Raw genomic sequence first — 23,356 nt, 5'->3', positions numbered from 1 at the left:
AAACTTCTCATCTTAGAAGACCTTAGGGCCTCTACAAACTTCTCATCTTAGAAGACCTTAGGGCCTCTACAAACTTCGCATCTTAGAAGACCTTAGGGCCTCTACAAACTTCTCATCTTAGAAGACCTTAGGGCCTCTACAAACTTCTCATCTTAGAAGACCTTAGGGCCTCTACAAACTTCTCATCTTAGAAGACCTTAGGGCCTCTACAAACTTCGCATCTTAGTGACCTTAGGGCCTCTAAAAACTTCTCATCTTAGAAGACCTTAGGGCCTCTACAAACTTCGCATCTTAGTGACCTTAGGGCCTCTACAAACTTCTCATCTTAGAAGACCTTAGAGCCTCTACAAACTTCTCATCTTAGAAGACCTTAGGGCCTCTACAAACTTCTCATCTTAGAAGACCTTAGGGCCTCTAACTAACTGCCCATCTTAGAAGACCTTAGGGCCTCTACCCACTGATCTCTTGGTGGAAGACCTCAGGGCCTCCGCATATTGCACTAACCGGAAAGACCTTAGGGCCTTCGCCGATTACTCTCGCTCATCTAGGAAGCTAGGCCACTCGAAACCCCAGCACGGGAACGGGCCACGGACCCCAGGGCGACGGAACGCATCTCGAAAAGGACGAGCGGACGGCGGACCACTGGGCGACAAAACGCATCCGAGGAAGGACGACCCGAGCCGGCGTACGGCGAACTGGAGCAGATAGTCGCAATTGCCAACACCAAAACCCCGTTTTACCTCTTTGTATCCTTATCTACAATAAATTGTTTGTCCAAGTATAACCTAACTACGGCCTTCTCCTCTGGAACCCGGATCGAGAACTTCCTTGCAGCAACCACCTCAGACAACAAATAAATATCTGAGACGAACCCTGGCCATCCTTGAGCCCCGAGGTATGACTAACCGTCACAAAATCTACGAAAATAGGAATTTTTTAAAGCTTAAAAACCCGGGTAACCCCTTAAAGCGTTTGGGGTTTAGCATAATTGTTTGCGATAGTTTACATAGCTGACGTATTAGTCATGGCAAACTAGGTTTTCCGAAGACTGAAAATTGTATTACATGTGTAGACTGTACCAGGGTTATCATTTAACGTTGCCAAATGTGGGTTTCTCGAATCTACTACACAGTATCTGAGCTATGAGCTTACGAGAGGTGGAGAAATCAGACCCAATTCCTCGAAAATCCTTACGTTAAAAATCCGTTCTTTCAATCGGAGTAAGTAGTGACCGTTGTAAGACCATTTATTGAATTGGCGTCTTATTTTCATAAATTTGTGCCTCGATTCTCTCAGATCATAACACAGATTCTTCAACTTCAAGTATCTTTAAATGGAATCACGATTTTCCGAAATTAGAACGAACGTTTTTAATATAGTTGCAAGTAAGCCTGTGTTCGTCGTTTGTTGATTCGCAACATGCCATAGAATTATATACAGATTTAGGGTCTTGTGGATATGATGCAATCTTGGGACACTTGATCAATGGCGATCCCCTATATAAAATGAAATGTAACCATCCAAAGAACAGTCCAATTAGATATACATATATATTATGGCTGGCAACTTCAATAATAATATTCTTCGTGAAGGTCGTCTTTTGGACAGTTAGGAAGCAATTGGATTCTTTGTTATTTAAATATTTTTATTTTTTATTCTAAATGCCCAAAATACATATTGTCAAAGTTTTAAATCGATCATAGAAAAATTTACGAAGTTATGAATAGTTAAACGGCGATCGTTTAGTGTTCAATATATGAGCATCAACAAGTTTAAAGAGTCTGAAATCTGAAGTCTTCTTTTGAATAATGGTGTACACGATCATGACACAATTATAATTACATCATGTACACGATAACTCCAGATATACTGGAAGTTCAAAAATTTGGCATATCTTGTTCAATTAATTCCACAGGTACTGACGTCGGCCTTTTTTAACTTTTAATCTTATCTTTCAACTAATGAATTAATTTTTTTGATACGGTTTATTCTGGATGCACACTGCTGCATGCTGCTGCGAATCTCCCGAGCGTTCTCAAATTAAAAATTAGGTTAGCGGTGTACACACTGTCCTCAGATTAAGTGTCCTTACTTTTTATCAAAATCGGAAGTCGAATTCTCGATTGTTGACTAAAATATAGTGCCAAAATTTCAAAACGATGCGTTCAGTATAGTAGTAAATTTACAGCGGTTACATATACGGTCATCTTTGCAATAAAACTGTAATTGATAAATAATTTGTAATATTCATCGGCTGTTCACAAAACAAAACATCCTTATACTTTAGCAAAACAAAAAATAAATAATAATAATTACTAAAAACATAAAATGTCAATGAAAGGCATATTATTTTAATAAACTTGAAAATGTTATTACATCTATTTTATTATTTTCCACCCATGACTAGATTCCAACTCTTTAATTTCCGGTCCTATAATACACTTTCCATAATTTGTTGGCGGCTTCTTTAAATATTTGTCAACAGTGGCATGTAGCTCATCGACTGTCACAGAGAGCATTCGTGATCGATAGTTTTGAAACATATCTTGCGATACCGCATACAATAAGTAATCAATGCCAATATTTCCAGGTGCTATTGGAGAGTCCAACTGCTGCAGAACGCCCAGTTTGGCTTCAAACAATGCTTGTTGATCAATCACATTTTTTTCCAAGCATGTCCACTCATAAGTTTTGTCGAAAGTATCTAGTGTTTTCGTTGAATGTGGGTCCCGGTAACTATAAAAGCTAAAAATGCCGTCTGAACTAATCTTTGCTCCCGCTCCATAAGCCCCATTTTTTTCACGAACAACAGGCAGCAGATACTTAGCCGAAAGGAGCTTCGCTAAAACGCGCAATTTGGGATGGTCCGGATGCAAATATGAAACTGCAAAAAAGGCTTTAGCGCAGTAATTAACCGGTATATCCATGATGTAGTGCTGACAGCTTGGATCTAATAAGTTAATTTCAGTGCTTTCCTTAGTCTTATCCAGACTTGGTAATGTTTGCAAGAAATTTCTGTAGTGTTGTAATGCAGTTGCCAGGTAAGATTCCGTAGTGTTAATAGCCACTTTCATATTGTTCTTCAAAAATATTTTTTTTCCTATCGATTTTAACGTTTTACAGATGTCAATAGTATTATTGTCTTGTACTAGAGTTTTCATAAACTCTATATGATCTATTCCAAATAAAAGGGACTTAAGATTACCGGCATCGGTGACCAATGCATTTGCTCCCAACATGGCATACAAATGACCAGAACTTGCAACTCCCACTGATATATTCGATATATAATTTTCAATAAGCATTTTAAGACGTTCCGTATCCGTAAAGTCAAAGTTTAGCAATAACTCTTGACAGAAGTAAAAAAGTTCTTGAACATTTTTATCAAGGGCATAAGTGTCCATCATAACGCCGATTTTATAGCTCTTTGCATCTCTTACATTCTCGACAAAATTCAACTTAAAATCGAGCCCAGAGGTTTTTGAAAGAACCTGCTTATCAAATTCACGAAAATCATACTTACAAGTGCCCATGTTGTTAATAACATTACAAAACAGAGGTAACAACAGGGTCTCTTCTTGACTTAAACTCGATGCATTAAACAAGCATTTCAAATACGTAATCTCGTTTGTCGAAACTTTGCAGATCTGAGTCTGTACATTTTGAATAGTTTCCACAATCAATTTTGGCCATTTTGGTGGCTCGCTTACATCGTTTACGGTCAGACATGGTAAAATGTCCGTATTCGGTTTAAGCTTTTGAAAAGCATCCAGCTCCAACCCAGACTGAAAAATTTGTTTAAATTTTTCTTTGTCGAGAGCATCAGTTATTTGCCTTAGCATCTCTGACTCAGCCTGTTTAAAGTTTTCTTGATATAACGCATCAGGGGACATAGTTAGTGTAAGTCTATGTGTATTGTTGGCGAAATATTTCTGAATTTTCTCTTGGAAGTATGTCTTGTTTCGGCTTAAGCTGGTTCGCAAGCTTGATATCATTTCAGATACTCGAAGATTACTCACTATATCTCCATTATTGTTCCACAGGGCAGTAGAATTAAATAGCAAAGCATTTCCGAAATGGGGGCTCTGGTGTTTTAGTGACAACTCGAGACTATGCAAAATGCTTTCTACATGCTGGGATTCAAACCCATTTTCTATGGAATGAGCTATAGTTTGATCGAAGAGCTCGTTGAATTTTGTGAAATCTTCCACTCGTAAGTCTTGTAATCCAACGACAAAAGCTGTGTCCTTGGTATCTGATGAGTATCCCGTACTTCTATTGTAACCCCCGGAGAAATTTGGTTCTATAAGGCTCTTATAAAACGCAGAGTTAGGTCCACGGATTAATACCTCCGACAGAACGTTTAACTCAAAACTCTCTTGCAAGTTGGTCACATCGCACATTAGCATCGCAATGGCTATTTGGTTCTGTCGGTCAAAGGCTGCGCCCATATTGTCCAATCTACTGGAAATATGTACGTTGCGTGGTTGTTGCCATCGCTGTTGCCGTGGTATCTCACTATATGAGTTGTCAATCCCAGTTCTCTCTGATAAATACTCCTCATCGAGAAGTTTGAGTGTTTTAGTTAAATCAAAAGATCCATAAGAGTAAATTCGCGAGTTACTTGGATGATAATACTTTTGGTGAAATTCAATTAAATCTTTGTGCGATAATTTGGGTATCTCTAATGGATTTCCTCCAGACACGTTTCCATACGTGTGGTCAGGAAGCATGTTGTTTAACAGATTCTGACTAAAAATCTGCGAGTTTTCAGAAAATGCACCTTTCATTTCATTATAAACTACTCCTTTTATAATGAGCTTCGAATTGCAATCTTGTATGTCTTCATTTTCAAGTCTCCAGCCTTCTTGAAGAAAATCCAAATACAATAGATTTGGTCTGTAAAAATAAAAACAATTAAGCGTTGGACAATTTCAGTACTTTCAGTACTTACCTGAATACAGCATCTAAGTAAATTCGCTGCAAGTTTCTAAAATCAGTTTCATTCATGGTGGAAAATGGATATATGGTATAATCAGGACCGGTCATTGCATTCATAAATGTCGCTACGGAGCGGTTAAGCATTTTAAAAAATGGATCCCGAACCGGATAGTTTTTGGAACCGCATAACACCAAATGCTCAAGTATATGGGGCAACCCAGTAGAATCAAAGGGAGTTGTTCGAAAATTTATTGAAAATACGTTGTTTGCATCGTTTCTATCGATGTGCCATAGTTCTGTTCCTGTTTTTTGGTGCCGCAAGGTATAAGACGTAAGTTCGAAATCAGAAATGTACTCCACATGTTCGCATAGGAAACCATTATATACTTTTCCTTCTGCATACTTATGTTCACGTTGATGAATTAATTGTGGAACTTCACCATGTGTTTGGGAAGCTCCGTACCTCTCATATGTTGACACTGACTTGCAATTATGTTTTGCAATTTGAGCCCGCCAGATATTGGGTCGTGCCTTTCCCAGCAATTTGAATCGCGATAACATAGTCGTGTCTATAAATGACAAACACACAAGAAGGATGATTCGTATATGTCAGCAGGCTGTTTGTAGTTTTCTTTATTTGAATCGGTAAAATAAACACGATTCAATAGAAGTTACATCAGCCGGGGAGGACTAATCAAATGTTTGTTAGCTTGAATGCAGTTATCATATTTTGACAAGATTTTGGAGTCAAAACACAATTATGTACCATAAAAATGGTTACCTAAATTGTAACATAAAATTACGAAAACTTACCTATAAGTTCTAAAATTTAATTTTTTTCCATAATAAATGCAACATGCAAAATTAAATATGACCGAACTCCTATCCAAAAAAATATACCAACGGTGTGATCTCAAAAAAATTTATCGACTAACAAAAAATATTCCGTTCACACTTTGTCCTTATTTTGAAAACGACTGAATTAATGAAAATAACAGCGATATATTCAGCCGTATAAGATACGACCCAAACTCGAGTCTATTGTATTCTTCTATATTCAGGATATTTCGTAATACTGTCTTCCCACACAGCGCATTTGTGAGGAACGTTTGGGATTTTAAAAAAAATGAAACTCGTGTTCCCACACACCGTCAAAGCGCATTCACCATCCGAACAGCTTATTGATCAGCTGTGGCTCATGAAAACGTAAACAAAGGCTGTCGAATTGGCAGTTGCAAATTTGAAATGGAGCATTTACCAACTATTTTGGCTGTTGTACAACAGCAAAATGCACAGATTGCGTCAGAATTTATCCGCACTAAATTTAAATGAATGACAAGGAATTTTAGTTTTTCTTATGATTTTTCTCTAACAAACAGCAAATTCCCCGAAGAGTGTCTATAGGTGGTATAGGCATCCAAAATCTTTAAAATAAGGTAGAGGCAGGCGGTTTATATTAAATAGAAACAATTGGGGACATATCGGGGCAAGAATATACAGAAAAAACGCCAACAACGATTTTGGGCATGCTTGTAGCTTTGGCGCCACATTTTAAATTCCATATCTCATTTGTTTCTCGCCAAGTGTGTATACACTTTCGTCGTGATGGTAAAATTTTCAGAGTTTCACCGAAAAACTATCGCCTAATTATCGCCATACAAACCATGTTTAAAATTTAATATGTTCTAACGGCGGTCCATTTGGGAAAATTCGGAACGACAAAACCTTATGGACCGTTTGTTCAACGGACGGTGAATGTGCTTTGACGGTGTGTGGGAAGACCCTATTAGGGCTTGGAATCCTCTGATGTTGTCGAGGTCCATTGTCAGCCCTCCCTGCCTTGGCCATCTAATCCGATATTAAATATATATATTTTTTTTGATGACCCCTATAAACCATCGCTGGCTCTACTGGGGCGGCATGCTGGTGTAGGCGAATAAATTAAGTTTTCTTAAAACATAAAACAAGATATTTATTTCCTAAGTAAAAAAATGAACATATAATTGAGACATTAAACATAAATTAAACAACTGCATAATAATAAATAAATAATGATAAAGACTTCAAAAACTTCTCCTTACAATCAAATGAGTTCTACGAAATAATTATTCTTAATAACTTTGTTTTTTTTAGTGTGGCGAAGAAAGGAATAAAAGTGAAAAAATATTTTAGCGCACAAATAAAACAAATAAAAATTTGGCAGATTGCCTTGGTTCAATAATTTATTAGTTGTGCAATTTTCTCTTTATTTATTTTTTTCAAGCGTTTGGCGACATGCAGAATAAGGCTTTCTTAACTTGGAGAATTACTCCACTTTCACTCACTCACCCTTGGTACAGATCCATCGGCGAAAGCGCTTCCGACGAGCTAGCTAAAACTGAGGGGGGGGGGGGGGGGGAAACAGGAAGAAATAAGGTCCCCAGTCGGACTTTTCGGGAGGACGCGATAAAATTATTGTGGAAATGGGAGGGCTTTTTTCGAACGAAAATTCCCTTTGGGGATTTTTATTTTTAATGCGAGAGAGAGAGAGAGAGAGAGAGAGAGAGATAAAGGGATACATATATTTTTGCTCTTTCCTTGAAAATGTATGTATTCGCGTTCCCGACATTAGCTTTTGATTTGACTCAGTGGCCCAGTTGGTAAGCGGACGGTCTGTGATTTCTGAGACATGGGTTCAAATCCCGACCGGGAACTAAGAAAAGTAAGTTTAAGTGGCTTTTAATAAGATTTATACATTAATATAAGTAATTTAATAACCATTGGAATAAATTATAATTAAAAATTAACAAATAAAAAAATAAAAAAGTTTTAATGATTTATTTTATAAATTTTTATACTCTCTGGGGAGGAAGAATTTCTTCCAAAATCAAATTTTTTATACTCTCTGGGGAGGAAGAATTTCTCCAAAAAGCCAGAATTTCTTCCTCACCCGAGCAGCGACGGATTCTTCGTACATCCAATTTTTTATACTCTCTTGGGAGGGGAAATTCCGTAAATGAGCTGATTTTTATACGCTCTGGGGAGGAAGAAATTCTTCAAAAGGCCAGAATTTCTTCCTCACCCGAGCAGCGACGGCGGATGCCAAAATACACGAATTACCCCGGCCACCCATGTATAAAAGCGAATTAGACTTTTACAGAAACGGGTAGTGAATCCCTCCGCCCGTTTCTATAAGAAAATAGTACTCCTTTCTTAGGGAAAAGTCCGACTGGGCAGCGCTGAGCTCGCTGGAGTTTGAGATCTTAAAATCTGGGACTCCCTTTTCCTTCTTAATGCCTTCTTAAAGCCTTCTTAATGTCTTGGCAGCGGCAACGCGTAGGATAAAAAAATCGGATTCCACTTGCGTGTACTTTGGCGAATTTTACTTGTACTTATTTGCTCTGCTGCCAAGAACCAAAAGAAAGCGGACTCAGCCTCGCATCCCACGGGATCCCTCTCCCTAGCTCTCACCCTCCTTCGGGTCGCAGCCGATCGCTGACATATGCCCCCGATAGAGGTGAGTTTCGCCCCTTAGCTCTGCTCTGCACCAAGATTGGAGCTGCGCTGATACTCCCTAGATGGCGCCAGGGAAGTATCTTTATATTGCCCATGCATCAGGCGTTACAAATGCACCCCGCTAAATATCAAACTTGGGGGTCAGACTCCCAAGATTGATACACCAAAGCCTGAGGCAGCTACTCATTGCCTCCGAGTATGACACGGGCCTGCTCCGCAAATTATATAGCCGCTCATTATTCTCGTTTTGCTTCTGCAAAACCTCCCGGGCCTTGGTACGCGCTATATCCATGAAGTCTTCCTTGTTCAAAGTCATAGTTTTATCCTCCAGCAATCCCAGAGCGCTCAACAACTTGTAGGTAGCTCCAGAGCCTATAAACTGCTAACCAAACACCATGTAGTACGGCGACGCTCCTATGGCAGAATGGACATTAGTTCTTAGAGCGCAACAAATACTGCTAAGTTTTTCATCCCAGTCTTTCTGATCCGGCCTTACATACGACCTGATGGCCGCGATCACAGATCGGTTGACCCTTTCTGAAGCATTTGCTTGCGGCGAATACACAGCTGTGAGAGTGTGGCCTATTTTGTGCTTCCTAAGAAAATCTTTAAAGATATCCGATTTAAACTGCGAACCATTATCCGAGACGACCGTTTCCGGGAATCCAAACGTAGAAACAATTCCTGCTCCATATATTTGGTAATTGCCTCTGCAGTTTGCTTCTTCATTGCCTTCAGGAATAAAAATTTTGAATAATGATCTAAGACTAAAAAAAAGGCGACATGGTCCTAAAAAGTCCACGTATAATTTTTGAAAGAATCTACTGGATTCCGGAGCCTTCCCCATCGGGGGTCTCTGAACCATATTCGGAGCCTTGGTAGCCTTACAGGTCTCACACCCTAAGACATGTGCCTTCACATCTTTTGCAAGTCCTGGCCAATAGTAATAACGCCTTATACCCTCCCGCGTCTTGTGGATTCCACCATGAGATGCTAAAGGATGGTCATGAGCGTTTTTTAACACCTCATTTATCAGGCTTTGCGGGATCCACAGCTTCCAACCCAATCTGGAGTGCAGATCGGTCTGCGACATTAGCCACTTTAAGGAAGCATGATCGGTGATCATGGTAAATTGGTGTCCTTCTATGTATGCCCTAAATCTTTTTATGCACATTAACACTGCTAAAAGTTCTTGTTCCGTTACTGAGTAATTCTTTTGTGCATTGTTTAATTTTTTTTACGCAAACGCAATAGGATATTCGTCCCCCTCAGAAGTTTTCTGAACCAGAACTCCTCCCACACCGGTATGGCTGGCATCGCAATGTACAAAAAATTGCTTCGTAAAATCAGGACTCAGAAGTACCGGAGCTGAGCATAATTTTTGCTTCAATTCCTCGAAAGCTTTCTCTGCTTGAGGTGTCATAGCAATTTTTTGCCTTGGTTTTAATAAATCTGTTAGCGGCGCTGCCACTGATGCAAAATTTTCTACAAATTTCCGGTACCAACCGACCATCTCCAGAAATCTTCTTAGGCTTTTCAGCGACTTTGGCAACGGGAACTCCTTCAATGCGGAAATCTTTTCCGTATCTGTCCGAATAACTCCCTCGCCAACAATATGTTCCAAGTATTTGACTGATTTTCTGCCAAACTTACTCTTTTCAACATTTAGAGTTAAGTCTGCTGCCTTAATATGGCCAGCAATCATAACTAATACCTTTATATGCGATTCAATCGTCGAGATACACGAATACCTCGTTTCTCAACTCGGCAGGGACGACTTTGTCCATAAGACGGGTCATTGTTTGGGACGCATTTGTAAGGCCAAAAGGATTTACTCGGTACTGGTATAGAGGCCTCCCAGGTATCGTAAATGCAGTTTTGTCTCGGGATGCCGGCTCGAGCGGGATTTGCCAGTAGGCATCCTTAAGGTCTAAGCTCGATATGTACATTGCCTTAGGGAGGCGGCCTAAAATTCCATCTATTTGTGGGAGTGGATACGCGTCCTTGCGGGTAACAGCGTTAAGATTGCGGCTTTATAGACAAAGCCGAACTTTTCCCGGTTTCTGGACCAATACTACTGGAGACGACCAGGCGCTCTCGGATTCCTCAATTACTCCCAATTTTAGCATCCGATCCACTTCATCATATAGATGAAAATGCCTCTGCTTCACCGGTATGGCATCTCCTATATCTATCGAGTGCGATAATTCCAATCCAATTCCAAAAACAAACTTGAACTTTCATAGCGAACGGTCGTGTTTTTGTTTTGCGCTCCGAACTTTTGTGTTGTTTTGCATTTAAAACCACCGGGGTCCAGATTTTAACTTGTTAAAATACAATATATAACTTTGCCGTTTTGCTACGCGAGTGCATGTGCATGTGTCTTTAAGTGTTTATTTAATATATATATATATATCTAATTTAATCACTTTTAGTTTTTGCGTTTTCCTGTCTCCTGTGTGTGTTTTCCCGTTTATTTGCCTTTAGCTGCACTTAGGCGGTTCCAAGCTTTCGTTGTGTCTCTGCTCACCCACGCTTACGCTCCCGCTCTCTTGCTTTTTTTTTCGTTTCGGCTCTGCTTATCGGTGCACCGTGGTTGTAGGTTGTGTAAAATGGTGTCGAATACTGTTTGCGCTATTAAAGGCTGCCAAAAAGAAGTTTTGGCAGAACAGCCCAGCCTTTATTGCTGGCTTTGCGATGCGGTCGTACACGCTAAGTGTCTCGACTTACCGGGCCGTATCGCTGACGTAATTTCTGCCAATAAAGGCATACGTTACTGCTGCCATGCCTGCCGGGAGGTTGAGAAGGAAATGTTATCCTTCATGCGGCAGACCAGAGGCGGATTTAATGAACTTAGGGTCAATTTTCGCAAAGCGAATGACCTGTTCACAGCGCTGGACGCTCAATTTAACGGGATGAAGCTGTTAAGTGAGTCGCCAAAGCGCAAAAAATCAACTTCTGGTCGGCAGCAATTGGGCGAGCCCCAGCAACCTACGATCTGGCATACCCCCTCGGCCCAGCCCCCGGCACCGACACCAACTCCAATGGTGTTGAGATCGGGAACGGCGAAAGATTCGGCAATCGAACGTGCCGGGAATGAAATGGCAGCAGCACCGCCCGTTTTATTAGTTGAGTCCGCTGCGGAGTCTCAATCTCTGACACCGCAGACTTAAAAAAAAATCTCAGCTATCCCACAGGGCAAAAAAGGGCCGTTCCAATGGCTGAAGTCGGTAATGTTGCTTTACCAAAAACCCTCACCGCTATTCCACCATTAAAAACAATATTTGTTTCTCGGCTTGCCCCTGACCTCGCATCTGAAGATGTACAAGCTCATATACAGAGCAAAATACAAGCCAATAATGTGAAAATAGAAAAATTCAACTTTTCATACCCCAGAGACATCTCATCTTTCAAGATAAGTGTCTCCCTCGATCTTTTTGACACAATTTGTTCTGGTGACTTCTGGCCTGAGCACGCTGTAGTCAAGGAGTACGAGGTAAAAATAAAGAAAAAACGGCCTTCACGGCCAGCACAAACCACAGCGACCGCGGGCATCACGGCAGTGCCAAAAAACTAAATACCTCCCTCCTACTTTCCTATCAGAATACTAGAGGCTTACGCAGCAAGCTCTCTAAATTGTATTCTGATAGTTTTTCGTTTGCATCCCAGGTGATTGTGTTTAAAGCCGGAGATTTTCAGCTCGGAAATTTTCCCAGGTAAGTACACAACTTATAGATTAGACCGTCTTTCCCAGCGAGGAGGTGGAGTTTTGATCGCCGTTGACTCCACCCTTAGTTCCGAACTGGTTCAAATTGACGATCTCACAGGTATTGAATTTATCTGTGTAAAACTATCATTTCCAGGTAGTTTTATCTATATAACCTGTTCATACGTTCCTCCATCTGCTGAAGAGCCCATTTATTGGAAACACCTTTCGGCAATTCAGGCTGTTTCCAACAGGCTTTCGTTGGTCATCAGATGGTACGTCTAATGTCCTCCAAACTGCGGCACAGCATGACCTCATAGATGGTTTGCTTGACATTTCGTTGTCCCAAGTTAACCATGTCGTAAATTCTTTAAATCGCCTACTAGATCTGTGTTTCGTCTCTGATCCTGTAGGTGTAAACTTAACAAGAGTCGATCCATTGACGCTTCCCGAAGACCCTTACCATCCTACTTTCGAAGTGACCATCGATTTGGGGACTGTCGTAAAGACCAAACCTGATTTGAGTTGCTCAGCAACTAAAGTTCGCTGCTTCCGTAAAGCAAATTTTCAAAGGCTAGATATCTTGATTTCCCAATTTAATTGGTCTGAACTTTACAGATGTACTGACATGGCGTCCGCCGTGGATATTTTTTACAGTGCCATGAATTCGTTCTTTGCATTGTGTGTTCCTTTAGCCTATCCGTCGGTTTCTAGTAAACCACCTTGGTTCACCAAAGAGCTGACACGCCTAAAAAACGTTAAGTCTAGGCTTTATAATCGCTATAAACGCACCGGATCTCCTACTGTTCATTCAAGGTATCTTAGTGCTCGCTGTAGGGTTCACTTCACGCAGGACCCGAAACAGTTTTATAACTTTGTTAACACTAAGCGAAAACCCAATTTACATCCTTCATCGCTTTCATTCAAGAACGCTACAGCAAACTCTGATCAGGCCATCGCCGATCTCTTTGCCGAGTTTTTCAAAACTACGTATTGTTCCTCAAATAGCTCAGATCAGACTTATTCTTTTGATTTGCCCAAGTCGAACCTAATTTTCAGTCCTATTTTAACCGAAAGCTCTCTTAGTTCGGATCTTCATCGTGTAAAACCAGTTTACTCACCGGGTCCCGATGGAATACCAGGCTGTGTGCTCAGGTATTGTGCCGGAGCTCTGTGCAATCCCCTTCTGAAATTGTTTACCTTATCTTTAGAAACCTCAGAATTTCCCCTTATTTGGAAGGAATCATTTATCATTCCTCTCCACAAAAAAGGTAGCAAATCGGATGCCAGCAACTATAGAGGAATCTCTAAGTTGTCGGCAATTCCAAAACTTTTCGAGAATGTAATTACTCCCCACTTGCAGCATTTATGCAGATCCGTAATTTCACCATGTCAGCATGGTTTTATGAGGCGAAGATCGACCACTACAAATCTCCTGGAACTCACCTCCTTCGTTATTAGAGGTTTCCAACGTAACTTTCAAACCGACGTGATTTACACAGACTTCAGTAAAGCTTTTGACTCGGTTAATCACTCTCTTCTTGTAAGGAAGCTTGACTTAATCGGGTTTCCTGTCGATCTTCTTAAATGGATTTTGAGCTATTTGAGTAACAGAACTCAAAAGGTTCTGTTTCAAAATGCTCTATCCAAATTCCTCAGAGTCACTTCTGGCGTCCCACAGGGTAGCCACATCGGCCCGCTGCTATTTACATTGTTTATCAATGACCTCCCGCTGGTTCTAACGAATTCTAGAGTACATATGTACGCTGATGACTTTTCAGGAGAATCTAGAGGGGCGGTGGATACTACTCCGGATGGGCTCGGAGGCTACAGGAGCTAGTTCTAGGGTAGGGCATGCAGAGGGGAAGGGGGGGAGTCTTGGTCAAAAGATGCGTCGCGTGAATGTGAAAGCCAAACACGACCGCAAGTTTCGGTCAAGGCGAAGTAGGGGGGAAATGAGGAATGCAAGAACTACGAGAAATAATAACCACTACGTTTCACTTTTATATTCAATCTTTATTCAATATTTTGTGAGGCCCTGCTGCTGCCCTCACAACTGTATAGAAATAGGCTTACGTGTGTCTTCCTCGTCGGCGCGGTTGCCGGTATGGCGCAAGGGGAAGGGGGAACGCGCGTGGTAAAACTGTCGCAGCAAGCGAGCGGGCGTTGCAAGCGTGGGGTGTCTCCCATTTTTTTTCGATCTGAGCACGTCTATCCTCGGCGAGTTCTCGAAAAGAAATAGGAAGTGTGAAAAAACTAGTGGTCGCACTTAAGCGACGCGTCGCGTTTATCGATCTGCTTAGCCGCTGTGGATTGTTCTATCGATTGTCCTATCGGTCGCGGCGAGTTGCCACCTTCCCGGAAAGATGGAAGAGGCAGAAGCTACTGCTACTCGCCAAGCCGGGCAAGCCCCCGGGGGAACCATCCTCCTATAGGCCCATTTTCCTCACGGACACCACCGGTAAGGTCTTCGAGCGGATCATATCCGCCAGACTGACTGAGGCCGGAGGTCTCTCTCCAAACCAGTTTGGGTTCAGGAAAGGGAGGTCAACGCTGAACGCCATCGAGACGGTGACGGGAATAGCCGAATCGGCCATCGCCGGTAAGAGGTAGAAAGGCGGTTCCAAATGCTATTGCCTAGTGGTAACGCTAGACATACGAACTGCCTTCAACACTGCAAACTGGAACCGAACGCTGGAGTCCCTCGCTGCCTTGAATATCCCAGGGTACCTCATGAGAATAGCAAGGAGCTACTTCAGTGAGAGAGTGCTCACTGTGGCAACGGACTTGGGCTCCGTGCTGGGACCCCTGCTCTGGAACACCATGTACGACGGTGTTCTGCGGCTCTCAAAGCCGCGGATACTCCTTAACACCAGAGGACCCAAGCAGACCACCAGGAAGCTGCTGACTAGACCAAATCCTACATGCGGGGTGCGGAGTCTACATGCAGACTATGCGCGTCTCGGACGACGCCGCGCTTGTGATAGCAGGAATGGTCCCTCTGAGAGAGTTGGTCCGCGAGAAGGTCGAGCTGCGCGTGCTGGAGGCGGCAGCAAGAGCGGAGATCGGGGCACGCTGGTTTCGCTAATGTTGGAAAGCCCAAGGACGTGGGAAGCGACGGTGGAATTCGCGGCGAAAGTGATGAAATCACTTAGGCTGATAGAGAGGGGCAGGAACGAGCGGATGAGCTAAGCGGCCTGCCACTGTACGAAGCAATGCTTTGCGGCCGTACCGCACAGTGAGGGCCAAGGTTTTCGTCCGCGAGAGAGGAGGAGATAACATCTATTGTTACTATACCATAGTATATTTGTTACTTTTAGTTCTACATAATAAATTGAATACAAAAAAAGAACACCCGGCACGAAGCCAACTCCCCATACACGGCTCTCTCGCGAAAGCTGCAAGCGAGCTGCATTTGTCTTTGCCGAAGATGGCTCAGCGCCGCGTCACAGGCAAGAGCGGGGAACATTCCGGAAGAGGAACGGCAAGCCAAGCGGTCGCGGTAGCGCTGCCGCCGAGAGCTTGGGCGGAATTAGGCCACGGCCACGCTGCCCCGACGATGAAAAATTAATTCTCGGGAAACTTCTTAAATCGGCAGATGCGTCGCTCAGCGAAAAGTAAAAGCAAAAGAGTCGAAGAATTCCACAGGGCCGCCGCGCACAGTTCCGGGGATCACCTGCTAGGACACGGGCTACGAGGCCCAGGTGAGCATCGCCGCCGGCCAGTAAATAAGTCGGGATGAATCCTGCATCCCCCGCCACCGCTACTTTTGTTTTTTTTTTTTTTTAGGCTTTGCTTTTATTTATTGGATCTTCTCATTTATGAGACTAACAATAAGTGTATATAATATACCATGGTGCCCCAGTGATAGTTCTCAGGATTTTGGATTGGGCGCGCTGTATGATGTCTAGATTGGTGCTGCACGCGTTCCCCAAAGCTGGGAGCCATACGTCCATATTGGCTTAAGTGTGGAGTTGTAGAGCAGGACCTTGTAGTCCAGACACAAGTGGGTCAAGTGCCTCTGCTAGCCGAACTTTATTAATAACTCGGGTAAATTAATTAATATTTTAATAAAATTTGTAAGATAATTTTCTTAATGTATTCTTGACATATTCTGAATATATTATTATCTTACCTCAAGTAAATCTCATACTTGTCATATGAAAAAACAAGAAAGGAAGCTAACTTCGGCACGCCGAAGTCCGTATACCCTTGCAGAATACACTCTCAAAACAGAGTTTCATTACAGTTTACCTATACTTATTATGTTTACAGTTTGACAGCTTCCCAGCTTTACATATTTGATACAATTACCGATCGCTTCTATGGCAGCTATATGATATATTTGTCCGATTTTTATGAAATTTATACCAAAATTCAAGAACAATAAAAAAAGCCTATATCTCAGAGTAGATAAACATACGTTGAAAAACAACGAAGCTATAATTTTTTCCCTATTAATTTCCCGATCGTTCCTATGGCAGCTATATCATATAGTCGTCCGATTTTCATAAAATTTTTATCAAAATTCAAAAATAATATAGAATGGCCATATCTAAAAAATGGTGCAAAAATATTGAAAAACAGCAAAGTTATATTTTTTTTTCTAAAAATTTATCGAACATTTGTATGGCAGCTATATGATATAGTCGTCCGATCCGGCCCGTTCCGACATATATAGCACTGAGAGTATATAGAAGACTATATGCAAAGTTTCATTCAGATAGCTTTAAAACTGAGGGACTAGTTTGCGTAGAAACGGACAGGTGGACAGACGGACAGACGGACATGGCTAGATCGACTCGGCTGTTGATGCTGATCAAGAAAATATATACCTTATAGGGTCGGAAACGTCTCCTTCACTGCGTTGCAAACTTCTGACTGAAATTATAATACCCTGCAAGGGTATAAAAAAATAGTGAATATTGTAACTTTATAGTCTTTTAAAAAATATATTTTCAAACATTTTAAATTCAATTAACAATTAATTTTAAAAAATAATAATAAAAACAAATTAAATAAATATATATGTAGAGTTTGTATTATATAGTTTATTTAGATATATTAAGTAAGGCTGAGATGTATTACAAAAGGGTGGGAATAACATAAACTTTTAGCAACTTTCTTTGATTTGACAACTGTAGGCGACTTTAGCAACTTTGACAACTGATATTTAACTTCATACGACTTTAGTAGCTTTCTTAACAATTTAATGAAATAACTCCGGAAAACACGACTGCTCCTTCCGACTTCTCTCAGCGACTGCCTCTCTTCTCGTCGCGTCACTCTGCAACTCTCCCTCTTGGACTCGCTGCTCTCATGATCGGCTGATTGCCATTCGCAACGACGCAAAATGTGTACTCGCTGCCAGACTGTACCTCAATACCTTACACTCGGCCCTCCTGCTCATCTTCATCTGACCCAGATGAAGCCAACTCGTCGTCGTTATCGGCTATGTACCTCCATAGCTTCTTGTTATCGCAGCTGGTACTTGTTAAGTTTGGCCCTTCGACTTGGGCTGCTTTTCGAACGTCGTACCGGCCATTTCGCTTTATTTGGACGACTTCGTACGGTCCTAAATACGGACTAGCCAGCTTTCTTCCTGCGACAAATTGAGTCCTCTTGATTGCGACGAGATCACCCAACCTGTAGATATGAGCACGCTTGCGCTTTTTGTCGTAGTTTCGCTTATATACCTGCTGGGCCTCTTCGATGTTCTTTTTGGCTTCGTCTCGCATTTGTTGTCGCTCAAGATTAAACTGAGAAACAAACTCTTCATTGAGAATCTCTTGTAGACGTTCTTCTGCTTGGCTGTACATTTTTGTGCCAAACAATAGCTCAAACGGCGACAGCTTTGTTGAGGAGTTAACATGTGAGTTAATTGCCTTTTGCACCTGAGGCACATATTTGAACCACTTGCTAGGTTCTTCTGCGGATATTTTGGCGATGACAGCAAGAATCGATCTGTTAATACGCTCGACTTGGCCGTTTCCACGAGCTACTCCTGTAGTAGAGCAAATGTGTTCCACTTTGTTGGTATTCAGCCACTCATCAAACGCTTCCGATGTAAAAGCCGAACCACGATCGCTGACAACTCGCTTTGGAAATCCAAATACGTTCGACCATTCATTGAACCTCCTGATGACCTCTTCCTGCCCTGTTGTTTTCGTCGGGTAGAGCCACACAAACTTGGCGAAGCCATCTACAATTGCCAGTATATATTTGTACTGCTTCGATGTGGCATCCATTGGTCCCAAGTGGTCGATGTGTACTGTGTGCAACGGCATATCTCCTTTGGCAATGCAGTGTAAGAGCCCTTCTTGCTTTCCCAGCTTCTTACTGTAAATAATACATTTAATACAGTTGGCTATAAACTCTGTTACCTTCCCCTCCAGGTGGGGGATCCAAAACTGCTGCTTTACGGAATGAACCGTTTTTTGAACTGCAAAGTGGCCGGCCTCGTGTGATTCTCGAATGACATCTCTTTCCATTGATTTCGGCACAACTATAAGATCGTTGCCTTCAACTGTTCGGTATAGAATATCGCCTTTCATCTTAAAGTTTTGGTATGGACGATCCTGGAGAATGACCAGAATTGCTTTGATGAAGTCATCGTTCTGCTGTGCGTTCTTGATGCGTGCTGCAACTTCGGATGCTACGATCCAAACCGACTCAGGATGGCGGCTCAAGTGATCCACGTGCTTCATCTTGTCTCCTGGCTTGTGGACAACATCGCAGCTGAAATCCTGTAGATACATAACGTATGCTGCAACTTCCCTCGGAATATCGTCTTTTCTGGTCGTGTCCTTAAACGCTGAGCAATCCGTGACAAGCTTGAAGTGAATGCCCATGAGGTAATGCCGAAATTTTTTGAGTGCCAAATAAATTGCCTTTGCCTCTAAAATGTAGCTATGTCTTTCGGCTTCTGAAGGTGACGTCTTCTTACTCCAGAAGTAGACTGGGTGCAGTTGACCATCAAATATCTGCAGAAGAACGGCCCCAAATCCGTCCTTACATGCATCAGTGTGCAGCTCAGTGTACGCTGTTCTCGAGTATATGTGTAGGACCGGTTCGCTGGTCAAAATTCTCTTAAGCTCCTGAAGTGATTGTAGTTCTGCATTTGCGATTTGGAATTCGAATTCCTTCCTGAGGAGATTAGTTAACGGTCGGGCAATATTTGCGTAACCTGGAATAAATTTTCTAAAGAAACCAGTTAGACCGAGAAATGACTGCACCGCTCGTATATTTTTCGGCGTTTTAAATCTATTTACTGCTGATGTTTTTTCTTCGCCTGGCCATATCCTTCCCTTTTCCACAGTATGTCCCAAAAAATGTATACGGGATTGCATAAAGCTACATTTCTTCCATTTGATCTTCAGCCCAAACTGCATGGCTGTCTCTAGTACGCGTCTGGTTTTCCCCATGCATTCGTCGGCTGTGGATGCATATACAATAATATCATCCATGTACAACTGCATAACATCGTCGTTGATCAGGTCTCGAAATATGTGGTTGACAAATCTGATAAATGCAGCCGGCGAATTCTTAAAACCGAATGGAGTTCTGTTAAATTCATAGAGTCCTTCTTTTGTTACAAACGCAGTTAGCGGCTTGCTAGCCTCTTCCACAGCCACGTGGAAAAACCCATTCTCCAGATCGAGCGTTGAAAAAAATGCGGCCTCTTGTAGCTTTTCCAATACCTCCTCCATAAGAGGTACAGGAAAACGATCAGCCAATACCATGCTGTTAAGTTTCCTGTAGTCAATGCAGACTCGAAGGGTACCGTCTTTCTTCTTGACTACCACCACTCTGCTGGCTACGTTTGATGCTGACTTTCATATTATTCCTTGGGCCAACCATTCTTCGACCTGTTTCTTAACTGCCTCTGCTTCGTTCGCACCCAGACGAGATGGTGACTGGTGAAATGGTTTTATTACGCCATCCGGGGTTATCTTCAGTTCGATTGGACACTGCTTTGAAGGTTTTGATGGCATCCGTTGGACTTCTTCGATGAGTGTTGTCACAGCTTCTTCATGCTGGCTGGAAACAGTAAACAAATTAGATGCTTCTACAATATTGTAAACCTCGGAGCCAAACCCATCTGCTTCTTTTTGTTCAGCTCTCAAACCTGTCAACTTAAAGCCATTGTCGTCGCAGCAAAATGTAAACTTTTTAGTAAAGTCATAGCCTAGCAAAGCTCCACAATCCATCACGTCATCGGGCACAACCAAAAATTTTTGTTGTGTGAGTAACTGATCTGCAACAACATCAGCGGTAAAAAACCCAATCGGCTTTGTTTTCTTCTGGCCCAGACCACTTAGCAAAGACGCAGTTTTATAAATCTCAATGTTTTCAATTTTTTCAGCAAGATTCTTGGTGACAAGCGATACGTCCGATCCTGTATCGATCAAGCAATCAATTTCGACTCCATTTACAGAGATCTGTTTAAAACGACTTTGGTCGACCACCTTGCGAACACTTGGCTCTACAATCGGACAATTTTTGGCAATATGACCATTTTCATTGCATTTAAAGCACTTCGTTGGAGACGGGCAATCTTTGATTTTATGCTCTGCTGAACCACACTTGAAACAAAATTCCTTTCTCTTCTGTTGTTCAAAAGGTGATGCACTCCGCTTGCTCCATGAATTTCGTGGCTTATCGTCCAGCTGCATTATAATATGTGGCCGTATGTTATTTTAATTAATCTCTTTTATTTATTCTTATATTATAGTATTATATGTTGCTTATATTATTTTACACGTTTCTTTCTTGTCTTTTTGTTCACCAACTACGTCTTCTCTTTTTAACTTCTCCAAAAACAGTGATCTCTCACTCTCAGGCCGCGTGCCTTTCAACCCCCGAAATTCATAAGCAGCGCTCTCTGAGAGAGAGAGTAACCTGCTCTCTCAGAGAGCGTAGCCCAACAATCGTGTGACCAGATCATAATAACATCAACTGGCCTGCTACAACTCGGCCGTCCTGACTTTGAGATAGCCCTCTATCTCTGACTTAATGCTATAACTTAATTACAATTTTAACATATTTACAATTACAATATTACAATTTGTTTTTCTTTACTTTACAATATTACAATTACATATTTTATCATTATATTATGATTTTATCCAATGTCTAATGTTATTTGCACTCCACACGCCTTGGTATGGATTGCGAGACAACTGAAACCCATCTATATCTTTAAGAACATATCTATCATTTTTTAAAACTTTTACAATGACATAAGGACCCTTAGTCTTCGGAATGAGCTTTCTTGCAGCACCCACAGTACTGTCGAAATTCTTAACCATAACGTAATCTCCTTCTTTATATTCTGTTGCCTTCTTCTTTCTCGCATTGTAGTATTCTTCATTTTTCATTTGAGCCTGTCTTTGTGTTACTTCAGCTTTCTGTCTAATTTGTTCTAAATTTATTCTATTTTCCTCAATACTTTTTTCTTCTAATTCTAACTCATTTCTAATCTCTTCTTTCCCTTCTAATTTTCTTCTAAGTTTTTCTAAATTTCTCCTGTTTTCCTCAATAATCTCATCTTCATCTTCTAAGTTTTTCCTAATCTTTCCTTTCTTTTCTTCATCTTCCAATCTTTCCTTTAGCTCGTCACATGTTTCTCCTCTCTGTGTTATCCCAAATAATGTTTCACTAGGACATAGCTTAATGCTATTATGCATCGTATTATTCATCGAATACTCAACCTTTTCCATAACTCTATCCCAATGTAAACCCTTTTCCGGTTCTATCAGTTTTGCTATCATGGGTCCTAAACTCCTATTTATTCGTTCAACTTGACCATTTGCCTGAGGCGAGCCCGTCGCAATTTTTATGTGCTTAACGTTACTATCTTCCATAAACTCTGTAAACTCAGACGATGTAAAACAACTGCCTCGATCCGATATTATACATTTCGGTCTACTGTACGCTCGAAAATAGTCTTTTAATGAATTTATCACCTCTTTTGTATTCGTCGTTTTTGTTGTGTACAATCTAACGAACTTTGTGAAAGCATCTACCACTACAAATATATGTTTTTTCAATCTGCTGCTATCTACCGGTCCATAATGGTCTATATGAATGATCTCAAAAGGCTTATTGCCTTTGGGTATGCTATGTAAGTGTCCGTCTCCTTTACCCACTCTCGGAGAATAAGCTATGCACTTTAAACAATTCTGAATATGCTCTACTACTTTGTCCTTCATGTTTGGAAACCAGTAGCTTTTCCCAATAGCATCTAACATTTTATCCCTCCCAATATGACCCATTTCGTCATGGTATTTGTATAGCACGTGTTCCTCCATTCGATTCGGTACATAAAATAATAATCGCTTGTCATTACTTTTTCTATAAATTACACCATTTCTCATTTCGTATATCTTATGCTCGCTGCTTTCTAACATTTTCCTAATTTCTTGAACCTTTGCATCTTTTGATTGACAAATTACTAAATTTGTTTCGAATGTATTTGTCTCCACTATCATTATGTTGTTGCATCTGCTTAATGCATCTACATGCTGCATTTGTTTGCCTGATCTATGCTTTAATTCATAGTCAAATTCTTGCAATTCTAGAGCCCACCTTGCTATTCTTGGGTTCAAATCAATCTTATTGAGCGTTAACGTTAGAGAGTTGCAGTCTGTTACAATTTTAAAACGTTTGCCTAGTAAATATATTCTAAACCTTCTTAACGCGTAAATTATGGCTAAAGTCTCTAACTCGAAACTGTGATACTTTGCTTCTGTTGCAGTCGATCTTTTTGAAAAATAGAAAATAGGATGCAATTTGTTGTCCTCTTTTTTCTGAAGAAGCACAGCTCCAAATCCTAAAGCGCTTGCATCACAGTGAAGCTCAACATCATCTCTGTAGTCGTATATCGCTAAAACTGGCGCTTCCATTAATTTCGCCTTTAACAACGAAAAACAATCCAATTCTTCTGCTTCGAACTTAAAAACTCTATCTTTTCTCAACAAATCATACAATGGCTTCGCTAATATCGAAAAATCCTTAATAAATCGCCGAAAATACGAGCAAAGACCTAAAAAACTTTGAACTGCTTGCACCTTGCCTGGAACCGGAAAATTTTGTATCGCTTCTAACCCTTTACTGTCAGCCTTAATCCCATCATTCGAAATCAGAAAACCTAAATATTTAACCTTGTCTTGTAAAAATTTGCATTTGTCCATTCTCAACTCTAATTTATTT

At 41.2% G+C, this 23,356-nt stretch overlaps 1 protein-coding gene and 1 long non-coding RNA gene across 2 annotated transcripts; one reads left to right on the top strand and one right to left on the bottom strand.

The window, feature by feature from the left end:
• Window positions 1-2,331: 2,331 nt before the first annotated feature.
• Window positions 2,332-5,865, bottom strand: LOC108076464 (presequence protease, mitochondrial). The gene is made up of 3 exons (XM_017169353.3): window positions 5,755-5,865; window positions 4,955-5,510; window positions 2,332-4,899 (listed from the first exon to the last, which is right to left on the bottom strand). The coding sequence occupies exons 2-3, from the start codon at window positions 5,500-5,502 to the stop codon at window positions 2,379-2,381; spliced, it is 3,069 nt and encodes a 1,022-aa protein (XP_017024842.2). The 5' UTR covers window positions 5,503-5,510; window positions 5,755-5,865; the 3' UTR covers window positions 2,332-2,378.
• An 11,504-nt stretch (window positions 5,866-17,369) lies between these two features.
• LOC138929669 (uncharacterized) lies at window positions 17,370-18,914 on the top strand. Its single transcript, XR_011445902.1, has 3 exons — window positions 17,370-18,014; window positions 18,066-18,449; window positions 18,538-18,914. It is a non-coding gene; the product is annotated as an uncharacterized lncRNA (long non-coding RNA).
• The last annotated feature ends 4,442 nt before the right edge of the window (window positions 18,915-23,356 follow it).

Source organism: Drosophila kikkawai, chromosome 2L, assembly GCF_030179895.1.
Source record: "Drosophila kikkawai strain 14028-0561.14 chromosome 2L, DkikHiC1v2, whole genome shotgun sequence".
NCBI classification, from domain to species: domain Eukaryota; kingdom Metazoa; phylum Arthropoda; class Insecta; order Diptera; family Drosophilidae; genus Drosophila; species Drosophila kikkawai.
Note: the sequence above shows the minus strand (reverse complement) of the source record. Positions and strands in the feature narration are given on the sequence as shown.

Coding starts and splice junctions, on each gene's coding strand:
- LOC108076464 (XM_017169353.3), bottom strand. CDS start 5,502: ATGTTATCGCGATTCAAATTGCTGGGAAAGGCACGACCCAATATCTGG. Junction 4,900..4,954: donor TACTTAGATGCTGTATTCAG/GTAAGTACTGAA, acceptor TTATTTTTACAG/ACCAAATCTATTGTATTTGG.